We start from the raw sequence: 20,749 nt of genomic DNA, 5'->3' as shown, positions 1-20,749 counted from the left end.
ATGGGTCATGCTTTCTTGTTTCTTTAGATATCTCATAATTTTTTATTGAAAGCTGGACAGTTTAAGTAATATAGCAACTCTAAAATTCAGATTCTCTCTTCTCCCCAAGGTTTGTTGTTGTTGTTGTTTATTTTAGTTATTATTGTTAGTTTGTTTACTGACTTTTTTCACCCATTTATGTTAAATCTGTATTCTTTGTTGAGTGTGGACACTAAAGACACTGCTTAGTTAGCTTTGTGGTCAGCTAATGATTAGACAGAGATTGCCTTAAAACACTAAGAACCAATATGACTCCCAGTCTTTGCAAAGGGGCTCTGTATGAATGTTTGAGCATGCCTTGAACACTCAGCCAGGCAGTTAACAACTCTATATAGTAATTTATTTTTAATTTTTTGAGAAACCTACACACAGCTTTCCATAATGGCTGTACTAATTTACATTACCACCAACAATGTACTAAGCATTCCCTTTTCTCCACATTCTTGTCAACACTTGTTATCTTTTGTCATTTTTTTTTGTAATAACTATCTGTAATAGGTGTGAGATTATATCTTGTGGTTTTGATTTGCATTTCCCTGATGATCAGTGATGTTGAGCAACTTTCCATATACCTGTTGGACATTTATTTGTCTTGTTCTGAGAAATGTCTAGTTAGGTCTTTTGACCTTTAAAAATTGGGTTATTTCTTTTCTTATTATTGACTAGTATGAGTTCCTTATGCATTTTGGGATATTAACCCCTTATCAGACATATGATTTGCAAATATCTTCTATTCTGTAGGTTGTCTCCTAACTTTCTTGATTGTTTCCTTTGCTGTGCAGAAGCTCTTTAGCATGATGCAATCACATTTGTCCATTCCGCTTTTGTTGCCTATACTTTTCGGGTCATATCCAAAAAAATCACTGCCCAGACCAGACAATGCCAAGTAGCTTTCCCCCCACATTTTCTTCTTGTAGTTTTACAGCTATAGGTCTTACATTTATGGATTTAATCCATTTTGAGTTGATCTTTGTACATTGTGTGAGATAAGGATCCAATTTATCTGCATGTGGATATCCGTTTTTCCCAACACCATGTACTGAAAAGACTATAATTTCCCATTGTGTATTCTTGACACCTTTATCAAAGGTCAATTGATCATAAATGTGTGTACTTTTTCTGGGCTCATTATTCTGTTTCATTTGTCTATAAGTCTGTTTTAATGCCAGTACTGTACTCTTTTGGTTACTATTGCTTTGTAGTATATTTTGAAATCATAAAGCCTTCAACTTTGCTCTTCTTTCTCAAGGTTGCTTTGCCTATTTGGGGTCTTTTATCATGAAGTTTACATAAAACATAGTTATAGCAGCCTGTTTAAAGCTAACAAAGTAATACTGACTACATACAATAACTCTACATTTTAACGACTCTTACCCCTACATTTTATGTTATTGATGTCATAATTTATAACTTTTTAGATTGTGTATCCATTAACAAATTATTGTAGCTGTAGTTATTTTTAATACTTTTGTATTTTCACTTTCATACTAGAATTACAAGTGGTTTACACATCACTATTACAGTATTAGAATATTCTGAATTGGGTTATATTATGTTTACCAATTTGTTTTATACTTTCATATGTTTTCATGTTGTTATTGTCCATTTATTTCAACTTGAATACCCTCTTTTAGCATGTCTTAGTTATTTATTTAATTGAAGTACAGTTGATTTACAATGTCCTGTTATTTTCAGGAGTACAGCACAATGATTCAGTTATATATACAGTACAGTGATTCAGTTACATATATATATATATATATATATATATATACCCTCTTTTTCAGATTCTTTTCCCTTATAGGTTATTAAAAATATTGAGTATATTTCCCTGTGTTATACAGTAGGTCCTTATTGGCTGTCTATTTTATATATAGTAGTGTATATGTGTTAATTCCAATCTCCTAATTTATCTCTCCCCCACTTTCCCCTTTGGTAACCATAAGTTTGTTTTCTGTCCGTGGGTCTATTTCAGTTTTGTATATAGATTCATTTGTATCTTTTTCTGTTAGATGCCACATATAAGCGATTTCATATGATATTTTTCTTTCACTGTCTGGCTTACTTCACTTAGTATGATATCTTCTAACATTTCTTTTAAATCAAGTCTAGTGGTAGTCAACTCCTTCGTTTTATCTCTCCTTCATTTCTGAAGGACTGCTTTGTCCAGTATAGTATTCCTGGTTGGAAGTTTTTTCCTTTCAGTATTTTGAATATATTGACCCATTCTCTCCTGGTCTGCAAGGTTTCTGCTGGGAAATCTGCTCACATTATTATGGGGGTTTCCTTTTATTTGATGATTTGCTTTTTTCTTGCTGCATTCAAAATTCTCTTTGTCTTGGAATTTTTAGAATTTTATAACAATGTGGCTTGGTTAAAATCTCTTTATGTTTAACTGATTTGGGTTTCTTTGGGCTTCATGGATCCAGATGTTCATTTCCTTCTCCAGATTTAGGAATTTTTCTGTCATTATTTATTTAAATAAGCTTTGTGCCGCTTTCTCTTTCTGTGCTCCTTCTGAGACTCCCATATGTGTATATTGGTTTGTATATGGTGTCCCATAGGTCTCTTAGGTTTTCTTCACTTTTACAATTTTTTTGTTTTTGTTCCTCTGACTGGATAATATTAAGTGACTTTTTTTTTTTTTCTTCAGTATGCGGGCCTGTCACTGTTGTGGCCTCTCCCATTGCGGAGCACAGTCTCTGGATGCGCAGGCTCAGTGGCTATGGCTCATAGGCCTAGACGCTCCGTGGCATGTGGGATCTTCCTGGGCCAGGGCACGAACCCGTGTCCCCTGCATCGGCAGGCAGACTCTCAACCACTACACCACCAGGGAAGCCCAAGTGACCTGTCTTTTCACTGATTCTTCTGCTTGTTCGAGTTTGATGTTGAAGCTCTCTACTGAATTTTTCAATGCACTCATTGTGTTCTTCAGCTCCAGAATTTCTTTTTGGTCCTCTTTTTTTAATGATTTCTATAACTTTCTTGAACTTCTCATGTATTATTTTCCTGATTTTGTTTAGTTGTCTGAGTTCTCTTATAGCTCACTGAGCTTCTTTAAGATGATTATTTGGAATTCCTTTTCAGACAGTTCATAGATCTCCATTTCATTAGGATCAGTTCATCGTGCTTTATTTTGTTCCTTTGGTGGTGTTAGGTTTCCCTGATTATTCCTGATCCTTGTGGCCTTGAGTGGGTGTTTACCTATTTGAAGAAGCAGGTACATCTTCCTGGCTTTGGCAAGGAAAGCCTTTGATCAGGCAGCACAACCAGAGATTCTGGTTAGGCCACCTGGCAGGCTCCAGAAGTGGGCTTGCTGCTGGATTCCTTGGGTAGGCTGGTCTGGTGCCTGGGTCAGTGGATGGACAAGCTTTCATCCTGGATCTACAGGGGAGATCTTGAAGCCTGGGTCCAGGGGGCTAGCCAGGCACTGAGGCAGACCTGGAGGCTGGATCCACAGGAGGCTGGACTGGATGCTGAGCTGTGGTTACATCTTGCAGACTAGAGCCATAGGGGCCAGCTTGGTATGTAATGGGCCTGGATTCTGGGCCTTCAGGGGCAGGCCTAGAGCCTGGGGCTGCAGAGAATGGCTTAGTGCTGGGGCAGGTCTGGAGCTTGGGTTGATGGAGGCTGGCCTGGAGTCTGGAAAAATGGAGGATGGGTTGGTGCTGGGGTTTACTGGGGTGGGCCTGTTGCTGGGGTCCAAGGTAAAGTCAGGTGCTCATCTCACTCTCCTTCCTCCATGTGGAGGGGATTTCTCCCTGAACTACACTGTGTGAGCTTGGGGGAAGGGTGATGTGGTTAATATGAAAATGTCCTTTCTAGCATCTGCAATGTACCTTTTATTTCTGTACTCAACCCAGGTGCTCTGACCTCTCATTTGGATTCCATAGCTTTCATTAGGGGGTTTTCATGCATGGATGGTTGTTCAAATTCATATTACTGTGAAGGGAAAAGCACTAGAAACTCCTATTCAGCCATCAGTTCTCTATGTTAGCTGAATTTGTATTTAAAATCTCAGAACATTCAGAAAACACATTGCTCACCCATCTCAATGTACTGAGGTACAGATCTAAGAAAACCTTGTATCCTTCACTGGTCTGCTAAGGGAAAATGGTAGATGATTTTACAGGTTCATCTCTGTCCTATCCACTGCCAAAATAATAATTCACATTCTGGGCACAAATTTCACAAACCTTGGCTTGTCTGGCCCAGGACCCAGAAAAAGTCTAACTTTTCAGAATAGATGGTTATGCTTCCATGTCTGCCTTTCAATATCCTCTTTGTCTCCAATCACTATTAAGAAGCTAAGGGTAAACTTTAGTACTGACCTTCACTTTCATCCAGGGAGGAAGTATAGAAAACTGTCCTTTCCCTCAGCAAGCGCTTCGAAATTGTGATTGGTTTGTGCCTTCTTGCTGTCACTCGAGGTGGAGGCACTGGGGGTGCAGTACTTTCCTCAGGTGGACCTGAATAAATCTGTAGAGGAGGAATATTTCCAGAAGACAATTAGAAAGATCAACTTTTTGTATCTCTAATGCTAACTACCAGTTGATGCCTATCAGCATTACACCTAAAGTCTGCCATAGCAATTCAAATATGACTAAAGGAATTGTGGAGATTTTCTTAATCACTCTAGCTACCAGCAAGTGTTTAGGGATCTCTGTTCACGTTTGAGGTGCAGGACCTGGTACTTCTCAGTATGGAGGGAAGAATGCAGACAAAAACTGCAACATCAGGAGAGCACCCTCCTATTTATTAGATGGGATGCTGCCCAATACATGGATCATTGAATAAAACCAATTAGATCATTACTTTAGAAAACCTGCAACATCAGTCCTGGATTTTCCACTTACTTCCTGGGAAACTGTAAAAAAGTCACTACTTCTGCCAACAAAACCCATAAAAAGGTCATCTCACATCTCTGAGCCTTAGCTTCCTCATCTGTAAATTGGGGGGAACACCACCTATCACAGGGTGTGGTGAGTGAAAATCAAGTGAAAAGGGTAGTCAAGGTACATTGTATGGGTAGGGGTGGGGTGTGAAGAATGATTTAAAACACCCACATGCATTCAACATTTCTGAAAAGATACACCCCCCCAAAAAACACCTCGTTACATTGTTTGCCCCAAGACAGGACTAATGAGTGGCTAAGGGAAGGATGGAGGAAACTTATTTTTCACCCCTACATCACTTTCATCTTTAAAATTTTCATACCATTTATGCATTAGTTATTCAAAAAAGACAGAGCAAAAACAAAGTGTCTTGGAAGATGTAAAAAGTGCTGGAAAAGTGAGGGAGGAGCTGTGATTAGAATTTGTATATAATGTCTCATATGTACTTGAGATCTTCCTGTCCCTGGGGAGAATGACCTTCTGGGCAGAGTGAAAATATTCTGGGAAGACACACATATGTGGTGATGGAGGAAGGGGACCAGTGTCCATTGCAATAATGAAATCAACCCCAATGATTAGTGCAAAGAGAAATGTCACAGCCCAACATTCTATCAGGCAAGAGTCAACACAGATTGCACAGTCACAAAACTTACATGAATGGGAACACAAGGCAAGCCTGTGTAAAAGCTGCACAATAATAGAGAACAAGGTAAAAAGAATCATAAGGCAGTATATGTCTCAATGTCTCACAGTATACGGAAAAGAGAATATGACATAGTAGCAAGCAGATGAGCTTTGAGGTCATATACATTTAGGTCATATTTCTGGTTCCACCACCATTAGTAATAATATTCTAAATAGCTACCATTTTGTGAGCATCTGCTTAGGCACTATAGTAGCTATTAAAAATATTCCTTGCTATTCATCAAACACACCAGGGACTTTGCACTGAGCGTTTTTTCTACGTGAAGTGCTCTTCCTCCAGATATCCATATAGCTTGCTCTCTTGATTCCAGTAGGATTAATAATCAAATATATCCCTCTCAGTGAGTCCTTCCAGGCAAATGTATCAGAACTTTGACATGCTTCCCTCTACCAAGTGCTTCCCATCCCCCAACCCTATTGAACATATTTTCTTATCACTTTCTAACATAGTATATTGTATTCAACACTTATTTAGTTTTTTGTTGTCTGTCTCTCCACTCGATTGTATACTATACTGAAGTATATCATCGTGTTCACTGCTGTAACTCCAGCAAGTAGAAGAGTGACTAGAATTCCTGGGCCAAAAAATAAACACATTTAAAATTCTGGTATAAAAGGCCAAATTATCCTCTGAAAAGACCATAACAGCTAATTTCTCTTCAAGCCAAAATATGCCAAAAGAAATTAGATTTAAATCTTCAGCATGAAACAATTAAAAAAATAGAAAAAATTTAACAATGATTCTGAAGGCATTTGAAATCTAGCAATTAAGGACAGTGATCCATGAGAGACAGGAAAAATAAATGAGGTGAGGTGAGCCCCATGACCGTCCCATGTTAGAGCCAGGAAAGATTCTTTGGGCCATAAAACAGGAAGAAGAAACCAGAGCAGCCCAGCGATCTCCATTAGCTGAAGACACTGTGTTGCAAGTATGAGGAGGCCAAGGAAGAGAGAGTTTTCAGGGCAGGGTACCAGAAAGGAGATAGCTGCACAGAGAGCTCTGAAGATTTGCAGGGGTACTCTAAGAATTTAGCTGCATAAAATCAATCAACGTGATAAACCATATTAGCAAATTGAAGGAGAAAAACCATATGATCATCTCAAAACATGCAGAAAAAGCTTTCAACAAAATTCAACACCAGTTTAAGATAAAAATCCTCCAGAAAGTAGGCATAGAGGGAACTTTACTCAACATAATAAAGGCCATATATGACAAACCCACAGCCAACATCATTCCAAATGGTGAAAAATTGAAACCATTTCCTCTAAGATCAGGAACAAGACAAGATTGTCCATTACTGTTATTCAACATAGTTTGGGAAGTTTTAGCCAAAGCAATCAGAGAAGAAAACGAAATAAAAGGAATCCAAATCAGAAAAGAAGACATAAAGCCATCACTCTTTGCAGATGGCAAGATACTATACATAGAGAATCCTAAAGATGCTACCAGAAACGACTAGAGCTAATCAATGAATTTGGTAAAGTAGCAGCAAACAAAATTAATGCACAGAAATCTCTTGCATTCCTATACACAAATGATGAAAAATCATAAAGAGAAATTAAGGAAACATTCCCATTTACCATTGAAACAAAACGAATAAAATACCTAGGAATAAACCTACCTCAGGAGACAAAAGACCTATATGAAGAAAACTATAAGACATTGGTGAAAGAAATTAAAGATGATACAAACAGATGGAGAGATATAGCATGTTCTTAGACTGGGAGAATCAACATTGTGAAAATGACTATACAATGCAAAGCAATCTAGAGATTCAACGCAATCCCTATCAAACTACAAATGACATTTTTTACAAAACTAGAACAAGAAATTCACAATTTGTATGGAAACACAATAGCCAAAACAATTTTGAGAAAGAAAAATGAAGCTGGAGGAATCAGGCTCTCAGACTTCAGACAACACTAAAAAGCTACAGTAATCAAGAAAATATAGTACTGGCACAAAAACAGAAATATAGATCAATGGAACAGGATAGAAAGCCTAGAGATAAACACACATACCTATAGTCACCTTATTTTTGATAAAGGAGGCAAGAATATACAATGGAGAAAAGACAGCCTCTTCAGTAAGTGGTTCTGGGAAAACTGGACAGCTACATGTAAAAGAATGAAAATAGAACACTCCCTAACACCATACACAAAAATAAACTCAAAATGGACTAAACACCTAAACCTAAGGCCAGACACTCTAAAACTCTTAGAGGAAAATATAGGCAGAACACTCTATGACATATATCACAGCAAGATCCTTTTTGACCCACCTCCTAGAGAAATGGAAATAAAAACAAAAATAAACAAATGGGACCTAATGAAACTTAAAAGCTTTTGCACAGTAAAGGAAACCATAAACAAGACGAAAAGCCAACTGTCAGAATGGGAGAAAATATTTGCAAATGAAGCAACTGACAATGGATCAATCTCCAAAATTTACAAGCAGCTCATGCAGCTCAATAACAAAAAAACAAACAACCCAATCCAAAAATGGGCAGAAGCCCTAAATAGACATTTCTCCAAAGAAGATATACAGATTGCCGACAAACACATGAAAGGATGCTCAACATCACTAATCATTAGAGAAATGCAAATGAAAACTACAATCAGTTATCACCTCACAACAGTCAGAATGGCCATCATCCAAAAATCTATAAACAATAAATGTTGGAGAGGGTGTGGAGAAAAGGGAACCCTCTTGCACTGTTGGTGGGAATGTAAATTGATACAGCCACTATGGAGAACAGTATGGAGGTTCCTTAAAAAACTACAAATAGAACTACCATATGACCCAGCAATCCCACTACTGGGCATATACCCTGAGAAAACCATAATTCAAAAAGAGTCATGTACCACAATGTTCATTGCAGCTCTATTTACAATAGCCAGGACATAGAAGCAACCTAAGTGTCCATTGACAGATGAATGGATAAAGAAAATGTGGCACATATATAGAATGGAATACTACTCAGCCATAAAAAGAAATGAAATTGAGTTATTTGTAATGAGGTGGATAGACCTGGAGTCTGTCATAAGAGTGAAGTAAGTCAGAAAGAGAAAAACAAATACCATATGCTAACACATATATATGCAATCTAAGAAAAAAAAAGGTTCTGAGGAACCTAGAGGCAGGACAGGAATAAAGATTCAGATGCAGAGAATGGATTTGAGGACAAAGGGAGTGGGAAGGGTAAGCTGGGATGAAGTGAGAGAGTGGCATGGACCTATATACCCTACCAAATGTAAAATAGATAGCTAGTGGGAAGCAGCTGCATAGGACAGGGAGATCAGCTTGGTGCTTTGTGACCACCTAGAGGGGTGGGATAGGGAGGGTGGGAGGGAGACACAAGGAGGAGGAGATATGGGGATATATGTATATGTATAGCTGATTCACTTTGTTCTAAAGCAGAAACTAACACACCATTTTAAAGTAATTATATTCCAATAAAGATGTTTTTAAAAAAACGAATTTAGCTGCCTACTAATCAATACCTATGTGTGAGGCAAGAACCACATGAAAGAATTAGAGGAAGCAATTACCTAAGATCACACAGTGGCTGGAACAATTCCTGTTCTCACCAGCCACAGTGGATTATTAAATAATTTATAGGGCACTGAGTACAGTACACAGACAAATTTTGCCTCATTAATGAAGAAAAATTAAACCTAGACTGAACCCTATTCGATTTCTGCCTAAAAAAGCCTAAGGGAAATATTTGAAAGCATCAAGCTGTTATTGAGTAACTTACCTGCACCCCAGAAACAAGCTCAAGAACATTATTTGTAGCAATAAAAAATGGCCATCATACAAGAAGGTAAAATTAACAATGTCTTGCATCCAATAAAGAATTATCAGAGAGGAAAGCTGGGACGATGGTGGAAGAGTAAGACACGGAGATCACCTTCCTCCCCACAGATACATCAGAAATACATATACACGTTGAACAACTCCAACAGAACACCCACTGAACACTGGCAGAAGACCTCAGACCTCCCAAAAGGCAAGAAACTCCCCATGTACCTGGGTAGGGCAAAAGAAAAAAGAGTAAACAGAGACAAATAATAGGAACGGGACCTGCACCAGTGGGAGGGAGCTGTGAAGGAGGAAAGGTTTCCACACACTAGAAGGCCATTCGCAGGTGGAGATTGCGGGTGGTGGAGGGGGGAAGCTTCACAGGTGTGGAGGAGAGCAGAGCAACAGGGGTGCGCAGGGCAAAGCGGAGAGATTCCTGCACAGAGGATCGGTGCTGATCAGCACTCACCACGAAGAGAGGCTTGCCTGCTCACCCGCAGCGGTGGGCGGGGGCTGGAAGCAGAGGCTTGGGCTTCGGTCGATCGGAGGGACAGGACTGGCGGAGCGAACAAGCCTGAAGGGGTTAGTGCATCACGGCTAGCCGGGAGGGAGTCCGGGAAAAAGTCTGGACCTGCCAAAGAGGCAAGACATTTTTTCTTCCCTCTTTGTTTTCTGGTGCACTAGGAGAGGGGATTAAGAGCACTGCTTAAAGGAGCTCCAGAGACAGGCACGAGCTGCGGCTATCAGGGCAGACCCCAGAGCACGGCCATGAGACGCTAAGGCTGCTGCTGCCACCACCAAGAAGCCTGTGTGCGAGCACAGTTCACTATCCACACCTCCAATCCGGGGAGCCTGTTGCAGCCTGCTACTGCCAGGGTGCCCGGATCCAGGGACAGCTTCCCCGGGAGAACACATAGAGCACCTCAGGCTAGTTCAACATCACACCGGTCTCTGCTGCCACAGGCTCTCCCCATGCTCCAACCCCTCCCTCCCAGCAGCCTGAGTGAGCCAGAGCCCACGAATCAGCTGCTCCTGTAACACTGTCCTGTCTGAGCGAAGAATAGACGTCCTCTGGCAACCTACATGCAGAGGCGGGGCCAAATCCAAAGTTGAACCCCTGGAGCAGTGTGAACAAAGAAGAGAAAGGGAAATCTCTCCCAGCACCCTCAGGAGCAGTGGATTAAATTTCCACAATCAACGTGATATACCTGCATTGCTGGAAAACCTGAATAGACAACGAAACATCCCAAATTGAGGAGGTGGATTTTGGGAGCAAGTTATATTATTTTTTCCCTTTTCCTCTTTTTGTGATTGTGTATGTGTATGCTTCTGTTTGAGATTTCGTCTGTATAGCATTGCTTTCACCATTTGTCCTATGGTTCTTTCAGTCCTGTTTTTTTTTAAACACCTTTATTGGAGTATAACTGTTTTACAATAGTGTGTTAGTTTCTCCTTTACAACAAAGTGAATCAGTTATACATATACATATGTTCCCATATCTCTTCCCTCTTGCGTCAACCTCCCTCCCACCCTCCCTATCCCACCCCTCTAGGTGGTCACAAAGCACAGAGGTGATCTCCCTGTGTTATGCAGCAGATTCCCACTAGCTATCTAATTTACATTTGGTAGTGTATATAGGTCCATGCCACTCTCTCACTCTGTCACAGCTTACCCTTCCCCCTCCCCATATCCTCAAGTCAATGCTCTAGTAGGTCTGTGTTTTATTCCTGTCCTACCACTAATCACTTCATGACAGTTTTTTGCGTAGATTCCATATATATGTGTTAGCATACAGTATTTGTTTTTCTCCTTCTGACTTACTTCACTCTGTATGATAGACTCCAGGTCTATCCACCTCATTACAAATAACTCAGTTTCATTTCTTTTTATGGCTGAGTAATATTCCATTGTATATATGTGCCATATCTTCTTTATCCATTCGTCTGTTGCTGGACACTTAGATTGCTTCCATGTCCTGGCTATCATAAATAGAGCTGCAATGAACATTTTGGTACATGACTCTTTTTGAATTATGGTTTTCTCAGTGTATATGCCCAGTAGTGGGATTGCGGGGTCATATGGTAGTTCTATTTGTAGTTTTTTAAGGAAACTCAATACTGTTCTCCATAGTGGCTGTATCATTTTACATTCCCACCAACAGTGCAAGAGTGTTCCCTTTTCTCCACACTCTCTCCAGCATTTATTGTTTCTAGATTTTTTGATGATAGCTATTCTGACCAGTGTGAGAAGATACCTCATTGTAGTTTTGATTTGCATTTCTCTAATGATTAATGATGTTGAGCATTCTTTCATGTGTTTGTCGGCAATCTGTATATCTTATTTGGAGAAATGTCTATTCAGTTCTTCTGCCCATTTTTGGATTGGCTTGTTTGGTTTTTTTTTGTTATTGAGCTGGAAGAGTTGTTTATAAATTTTGGAGATTAATTCTTTGTTAGTTGCTTCATATGCAAATATTTTCTCCCATTCTGAGGGTTGTCTTTTGGTCTTGTTTATGGTATCCTTTGCTGTGCAAAAGCTTTTAAGTTTCATTAGGCCCCATTTGTTTATTTTTGTTTTCATTTCCATTTCTCTAGGAGGTGGGTCAAAATGGATCTTGATGTGATTTATGTCATAGAGTGTTCTGCCTATGTTTTCCTCTAAGAGTTTGATAGTGTCAGGCCTTACATTTAGGTCTTTAACCCATTTTGAGTTTATTTTTGAGTGTGGTGTTAGGGAGTGTTCTAATTTCATACTTTTATAGGTAGCTCTCCACTTTTCCCAGCACCAGTTATTAAAGAGGCTGTCTTTTCTCCACTGTATATCCTTCCCTCCTTTATCAAAGATAAGGTGACCATATGTGTGTGGGTTTATCTCTAGGCTTTCTATCCTGTTCCATTGATCTATATTTCCGATTTTGTGCTAGTACCATACTGTTTTGATTACTGTAGCCTTGTAGTATAGTCTGAAGTTAGGGAGCCTAATTCCTCCAGCGCCATTTTTCGTTGTCAAGATTGCTTTGGCTATTTGGGGTCTTTTGTGTTTCCATACAAATTGTGAAATTTTTTGTTCTAGTTCTGTAAAAAATGACAGTGGTAATTTGATAGGGATTGCATTGAATCTGTAGATTGCTTTGGGTAGTAGAGTCATTTTCAAAATGTTGATTCTTCCAATCCAAGAACATGGTATATTTCTCCACCTATTTGTATCATCTTTAATTTCTTTCATCAGTGTCTTATAGTTTTCTGCATACAAGTCCTTTGTCTCCTTAGGTAGGTTTATTCCTAGATATTTTATTCTCTTTGTTGCAGTGGTAAAAGGGAGTGTTTTCGTAATTTCATTCTCAGATTTTGCATCATTAGTGTATAAGAAAGCCAGAGATTTCTGTGCATTAATTTTGTATCCTGCTACTTTACCAAATTCATTGATTAGCTCTAGGAGTTTTCTGGTAGCATCCTTAGGATTCTCTATGTATAGTATTATGTCATCTGCAAACAGTGACAGCTTTACTTCTTTTCCGATTTGGATTCCTTTTATTTCTTTTTCTTCTCTGATTGCTGTGGCTAGAACTTCCAAAACTATGTTGAATAAGAGTGGTGAGAGTGGGCAACCTTGTCTTGTTCCTGATCTTAGTGGAAATGGTTTCAGTTTTTCACCATTGAGAACAATGTGGCTGTGGGTTTGTCATATATGGTCTTAATTATGTTGAGCAAAGTTCCCTCTATGCCTACTTTCTGGAGGGTTTTTATCATAAATGGGTGTTGAATTTTGTCAAAAGCTTTCTTTACATCTATTGAGATGATCATATGGCTTTTTTCTTCAGTTTGTTAACATGGTGTACCACGTTGATTCAATTGTGTATATTGAAGAATCCTTGCATTCCTGGAATAAAGCCCACTTGATCATGGTGTATGATCCTTTTAATGTGCTGTTGGATTTTGTTTGCAAGTATATTGTTGAGGAATTTTCGATCTATGTTCGTCAGTGATATTGGCCTGTATTTTTCTTTCTTTGTGACGTCTTTGTCTGGTTTTGGTATCAGGGTGATGGTGGTCTCATAGAATGAGTTTGGGAGTGTCCTTGCCTCTGCTATCTTCTGGAAGAGTTTGAGAAGGATAGGTGTTAGCTCTTCTCTAAATGTTTGATAGAATTCACGTGTGAAGCCATCTGGTCCTGGGCTTTTGTTTGTTGGAAGATTTTGAATCACAGTTTCAATTTCAGTGCTTGTGATTGGTTGGTTTATATTTTCTATTTCTTCCTGGTTCAGACTCGGCAGCATGTGCATTTCTAAGAATTTGTTCATTTCTTACAGGTTGTCCATTTTATTGGCATACAGTTAATTGTAGTAATCTCTAATAATCTTTTGTATTTCTGCACTGTCAGTTGTTGCTTCTCCTTTTTCATTTCTAATTCTATTGATTTGAGTCTTCTCCCTTTTTATCTTGATGAATCTGGCTAATGGTTTATCAATTTTATTTATCTTCTCAAAGAACCAGCTTTTACTTTTATTGATCTTTGCTATTGTTTCCTTCATTTCTTTTTCATCTATTTCTGATCTGATCTTTATGATTTATTTCCTTCTGCTAAATTTGGAGTTTTTTTGTTCTTCTTTCTCTAATTGCTTTAGGTGCAAAGTTAGTTTGTTTATTGGAAATGTTTCCTGTTTCTTAAGGTAGGAGTGTATTGCTATAAACTTCCCTCTTAGAACTGCTTTTGCCTTATCCCATAGGATTTGTGTTGTCGTTTCTCCATTGTCATTTGTGTCTAAGTATTTTTTGATTGCCTCTTTGATTTCTTCACTGATCACTTCGTTATTAAGTAGTGCATTGTTTAGCCTCCATGGGCTTGTATTTCTTACAGATCTTTTCCTGTAATTGATATCTAGTCTCATAGTGTTGTGGTCGGAAAAGATACTTGATACGATTTCAATTTTCTTAAATTTGCCAAGGCTTGATTTGTGACCCAATATATGATCGATCCTGGAGAATGTTCCATGAGTACTTGAGAAAAATGTGTATTCTGTTATTTTTGGATGGAATGTGCTATAAATATCAAGAAAGTCCATCTTGTGTAATGTATCACTTAAAGCTTGTGTTTCCGTATTTATTTTTATTTTGGATGATTTGTCCACTGGTGAAACTGGGGTGTTACAGTCCGCTACTATGATTGCGTTAGAGTCAATTTCCCCTTGTATGGCTGTTAGTATTTGCTTTATGTATTAATGTGCTCCTATGTTGGGTGCATAACTATTTACAATTGTTATATCTTCATCATGGATCGATCCCTTGATCATTATGTAGTGTCCTTCTTTGTCTCTTGTAATAGTTTTTATTTTAAAGTCTATTTTGTCTGATATGAGAATTGCTACTCCAGCTTTCTTCTGATTTCCATTTGCATGGAATAACTTTTTCCATCCCCTCACTTTCAGTCTGTCTGTGTCCCTAGTCTGAAGTGAGTCTCTTGTAGACAGCATATATATGGGTCTTGTTTTTGTATCCATTCAGCCAGTCTGTGTCTTTTGGTGGGAGCATTTAATCCATTTACATTTAAGGTATTTATTGATATGTATGTTCCTACTGCCATTTACTTAAAAGTTTTGGGTTTGTTCTTGTAGGTCTTTTCCTTCTCTTGTATTTCTTGCCTAGAGAAGTTCCTTTAGCATTTGTTGTAAAACTGGTTTGGTGGTGCTGAACTCTCTCAGCTTTTCCTTGTCTGTAAAGGTTTTAATTTCTCCATCAAATCTGAATGTGATTCTTGCTGGGTAGAGTAATCTTGGTTGTAGGTTTTTTCCTTCATCACTTTAAAAATGTCCTGCCACTCCCGTCTGGCTTGTAGAGTTTCTGCTGAAAGATCAGATGTTAACCTTATGGGGATTCCCTTGTGTGTTATTTGTTGTTTTTCCCTTGCTGCTTTTAATATGTTTTCTTTGTATTTAATTTTTGACAGTTTGATTATTATGTGTCTTGGTGTGTTTATCCTTGGGTTTATCCTGTATGGGACTCTGTGCTTCCTGGACTTGATCGACTATTTCCTTTCCCATATTAGGGAAGTTTTCAACTATAATCTCTTCAAATATTTAATCAGCCCCTTTCTTTTTCTCTTCGTCTACTGGGACATCTGTAATTCGAATGTTGGTGTGTTGAATGTTGTCCCAGAGGTCTCTGAGACTGTCCTCAGTTCTTTTCATTCTTTTTTCTTATTCTGCTCTGCAGTAGTTATTTCCACTATTTTATCTTCCAGGTCACTTATCCGTTCTTCTGCCTCAGTTATTCTGCTATTGATCCCATCTAGAGCATTTTTCATTTCATTTATTGTGTTGCTCATCGTTACTTGCTTCCTCTTTATTTCTTCTAGGTCCTTGTTAAATGTTTCTTGCAATTTGTCTATTCTATTTACAAGATTTTGAATCATCTTTACTATCATTACTCTGAATTCTTTTTCAGGTAGACTGCCTATTTCCTCTTCATTTGTTAGGTCTGGTGTGTTTTTATCTTGCTCCTTCATCTGCTGTGTGTTTTATTGTCTTCTCATTTTGCTTATCTTAGTGTCTTTGGGGTCTCCTTTTTGCAGTCTGCAGGTTCGCAGTTCCCGTTGTTTTTGGTGGCTGTCCCCAGTGGCTAAGGTTGGTTCAGTGGGTTGAGTAGGTTTCCTGGTTGGGGGGACCAGTGCCCCTGTTCTGGTGGATGAGGTAGGAGCTTGTCTCTCTGGTGGGCAGGTCCACGTCTGGTGGTGTGCTTTGGTATGTTGGTAGCCTTATTATGATTTTAGGCATCCTCTCTGCTAATAGATGGGACTGTAGTCCTGTCTTGCTATTTGTTGGGCATAGGGTGTCCAGCACTGTTCGTTGCTGGTCCTTGAGTGAAGCTGGGTCTTGGTGTTGAGATGGAGATCTCTGGGAGATTTTCACCATTTGATATTGCATGTAGCTGGGAGGTCTCTTGTGGACCAGTGTCCTGAGGTTGGTTCTCACACCTCAGAGACACAGCCTTGACACGTGGCTGGAGTGCCAAAGCCTTTAATCCACATGGCTCAAAATAAATGGGAGAAAAAATAGAAAGGAAAGAAAGGAGGGAAGGAAGGAAGGAAGGAAGGGAGGGAAGAAGGATGAAAGGAAGGAAGAAAGGAAGGAAGGAAGGAAGAAAGGAAGGAAGGAGAGGAAGGAAGAGAGGAAGGAAGGAGGGAAGAAAGGAAGAAAGAAAGGAAGAAGACAAAATAAAGTAGGATAAAATATAGTTATTAAAATAAAAAAATAATTATTAACAGGAAAAATTTCTATTAAAATAAATGGGTCGGTCTAACCCTAGGACAAATGGTGAAAGCAAAGCTATACAGAGAAAATCTCACACAGCAGCACACACACACACACTCACAAAAAGAAAAAAAGGGGAAAATAATAGTATATCTGGCTCCCAAAGTCCACCTCCTCAACTTGGGATATTTTGTTGTCTATTCAGGTTTTCCACAGATTCAGGGCACTTCAAGTTAATTGTGGAGTTTTAATCTGCTGCTTCTGATGCTGCTGGGAGAGACGTTCCCCTCTCCTCTTTGTTCACACAATTCCTGGGGTTCAGCTTTGGACTTGGCCCCGCCTCTGTGTGTAGGTCTTTCGAGGGCATGTGCCCTTCATTCAGACAGGACGGGGTTAAATGAGCAGCTGACTCGGGGGCCCTGGCACAGGCCGGGGGCAGGGAGGGGCATGGAGGTGGGGTGAGCCTGCGGAGGTAGAGGCCGGCGTGACGCTGCACTGGCCCAAGGCACGTGCCACTTTTCCCGTGTAAGCTGTCCCTGGATCCCGGGTCCTCGGCAGTGGTGGGCTGCAAGGCTCCTGGGAGGGGCGGTGTGGACAGTGACCTGTGCTTGCACACAGGCCTCTGGGTGGCAGCAGCAGCAACCCTAGCATTCCACAGCCGTCTCTGCTGTCCGCGCTGACAGCCACGACTTGTGCCCTTTTCTGGAGCTCCTTTATGCTGTGCAGTTAATCCCCTCTCCTTTCACACCAGGAAACAAAGAGGCAAGAAGAAGTCTCTTGTCTCTTCCGCAGCTCCACACCTGTTTCTGGAGCTCCTTAAAGTGGTGTGCTAAAACTCCTCTCCTTGTGCACCAGGAAGCAAAGAGGGAAGAAAACGTCTCTTGCCTCTTCGGCAGCTCCAGACTTCAAATGGCCTCCATCCCAGCTAGCCATGGTGCACTCCTTTTTTTTTTTTTACTTAAAAATATTTTTTCACAATTATTTTTTATTTTAATAATTTAATTTAATTTCATCTTATTTTATTCCCTTTCTTTCTTTCTTTGTTTTTTCCTCCCTTTCATTCTGAGCAGTTTGGATGAAAGGTCTTGGTGCTGCAGCCAGGAGTCAGTGCTGTGCCTCTGAGGTGGGAGAGCCAAATTCAGGACAGTGGTCCACAAGAGACCTCCCAGCTCCATGTAATATCAAATGGTGAAAATCTCCCAGAGATCTCCATTTCAACACCAACACCCAGCTTCACTCAATGACCAGCAAGCTACAGTGCTGGACACCCTATGCCAAACAAGTAGCAAGACAGGAACAGAACCCCACCCATTAGCAAAGAGGCTACCTAAAAACATAATAAGGCCACAAAACACACCAGCAGATGTAGACCTGCCCATCTGAAGGACAAGATCCAACCTCACCCACCAGAACACAGGCACTAGTCCCGTCCACCAGGAAGCCTACAAAACCTACTGAAGAAACCTTACCCACTGGGGGAAGACACCAAAAACAATGGGAACTACACACCTGAAACCTGCAAAAATGAGACTCCAAACACAGTAAGATAAGCAAAATGAGAAGACATAAAAACACACAGCAGATCAAGGATCAAGATAAAAACCCACCTGTCCCAACAAATGAATAGGAAATAGGCAGTCTACCTGAAAAAGAATTCAGAATAATGATAGTAAAGATGATCGAAAATCTTGGAAATAGAATAGAGAAAATGCAAGAAACATTTAATAAGGACCTAGAAGAACTAAAGAGTAAACAAGCAACGATAAGTAACACAATAAATTAAATTAAAAATACTCTAGATAGGATGGATCAATAGCAGAATAACTGAGGCAGAAGAACGGATAAGTGACCTGGAATATAAAATAGTGGAGATAACTACTGCAGAGTTGAATAAAGAAAAAAGAATGAAAAGAACCCAGGACAGTCTCAGAGACTTCTGGGACAACATTAAATGCACCAACATTCGAATTATAGGGCTCCCAGAAGAAAAAGCGAAAAAGAAAGGGACTGAGGAAATATTTGAAGAGATTATAGTTGAAAACTTCCCTAATATGAGACAGGTAATAATTAAGTCCAGGAAGCACAGAGAGTCACATACAGGATAAATCCAAGGAGAAACACGCCAAGACACATATTAAGGAAACTATCAAAAATTAAATACAAAGAAAACACATTAAAAGCAGCAAGAGAAAAACAACAAATAACACACAAGGGAATCCCCATAAGGTTAACATCTCAAGATTCAGCAGAAATTCTGTAATCCAGAAGGAATTGGCAGAACATATTTAAAGTGATGAAGGAGAAAAACCTACAACCAAGATTACTCTACCCCGCAAGGATCTCATTCACATTAGATGGAGAAATTAAAACATTTACAGACAAGCAAAAGGTGAGAGAGTTCAGCACCACCAAAACAGCTTTACAACAAATGCTAAAGGAACTATTCTAGGTAAGAAACACAAGAGAAGGAAAAGACCTACAAGAACAAACCTGAAACAATTGAGTAAATGGTAATAGCAACATACATATTGATAATTACCTTAAATGTAAATGGATTAAATGCTCCCACCAAAAGACACACATTGGCTGAATGGATACAAAAACAAGACCCATATATATGCTGTCTACAAGAGACCCACTTCAGACCTAGGGACACAGACAGACTGAAAGTGAGGGGATGGAAAAAGATATTCCATGCAAATGGAAATCAGAAGAAAGCTGGAGTAGCAATTCTCATATCCGACAAAATAGACTTTAAAATAAAAACTATTATAAGAGACAAAGAAGGACACTATATAATGATCAAGGAATCAATCCAAGGAGAAGATACAACAATTGTAAATATTTATGCACCCAACATAAGAGCACCTCAATACATAAGGCAAATACTAACAGCCATGAAAGGGGAAATCGACAGTAACACAATCATAGTAGGGGAATTGAACACCCCACTTTCACCAATGGGAAAATCATCTAAAATGAAAATCAGTAAGGAAACACAAGTTTTAAATGACACATTAAATTAGATGAACTTAATTGATATTTATAAGACATTCCATCCAAAAAAACGGAATACACATTTTTCTCAAGTGCGCATGGAACATTCTCCAGGAGAGATCATATTTTGGGTCACAAATCTAGCCTTCCTAAATTTAAAAAAATTGAAATTGTATCAAGAATTTTTTCCAACCACAATGCCATGAGACTAGATATCCATTACAGGAAAAGATGTGAAAAAAATAGAAACAGATTGAGGCTAAACAATACACTACTTAATAACGAAGTGATCACTGAAGAAATCAAAGAGGAAATAAAAAAATACCTAGAAACAAATGACAATGGAGACACGATGACCCAAAACCTATGGGATGCAGCAAAAGCAGTTCTAAGAGGGAAGTTTATAGCAATAAAAACTTACCTTAAGCAACAGAAAATATCTCGAATAAACAACATAACTTTGCACCTAAAGAAATTAGAGAATGAAAAACAAAAAAACCCCAACGTTAGTAGAAGGAAAGAAATCGGAAAGATCAGATCAGAAATAAATGAAAAAGAAATGAAGGAAACGACAGCAAAGATCAATGAAACTAAAAGCTGGTTCTTTGACAAGATAAAAAAAATTGATAAACCATTCGCCAGACACAACAAGAAAAAAATGGAGAAGACTTAAATCAATAGAATTAGAAATGAAAAAGGAGAAGTAACAACTGACAGTGCAGAAACAGAAAAGATCATGAGATATTACTACAAGCAGCTCTACGCCAATAAAATGGAAAACCTGGAAAAAATGGACAAATTCTTAAAAATGTACAACCTGTCAGGACAGAATAAGGAAGAAATAGAAAACATGAACAGACAAATCATAAGCACTGAAATTGAAACTGTGATTTAAAATCTTCAAACAAACCAAAGCCCAGGACTAGATGGCTTCACAGGAGAATTCTATCAAACATTTACAGAAAAGCTAACACATATCCTTCTCAAACTCTTCCATAATATAGTAGTAGGAGGAACACTCCCAAACTCATCATTCTATGAGGGCACCATCACCCTGATACC

The 20,749-nt window shown here is 39.0% G+C and overlaps 1 protein-coding gene across 4 annotated transcripts in view; it reads right to left on the bottom strand.

Annotated features, from left to right (window-relative positions):
• OPHN1 (oligophrenin 1) overlaps positions 1 to 20,749 on the bottom strand; it is a 731,745-nt gene that overhangs the window by 49,835 nt on the left and 661,161 nt on the right. For all 4 annotated transcript variants that reach the window (XM_059051488.2, XM_067023139.1, XM_067023140.1 and 1 more), the window contains exon 20: positions 4,371 to 4,518. In XM_059051488.2, the coding sequence (XP_058907471.1) occupies positions 4,371 to 4,518 (148 nt within the window). The remainder of the gene's footprint in view (positions 1 to 4,370; positions 4,519 to 20,749) is intronic.

The sequence above is a fragment of the Kogia breviceps genome, chromosome X (genome assembly GCF_026419965.1).
Source record: "Kogia breviceps isolate mKogBre1 chromosome X, mKogBre1 haplotype 1, whole genome shotgun sequence".
Taxonomy (NCBI): Eukaryota; Metazoa; Chordata; class Mammalia; order Artiodactyla; family Physeteridae; genus Kogia; species Kogia breviceps.
The sequence above is the reverse complement of the archived record's forward strand: the minus strand, read 5'-3'. Positions and strand labels throughout refer to the sequence as shown.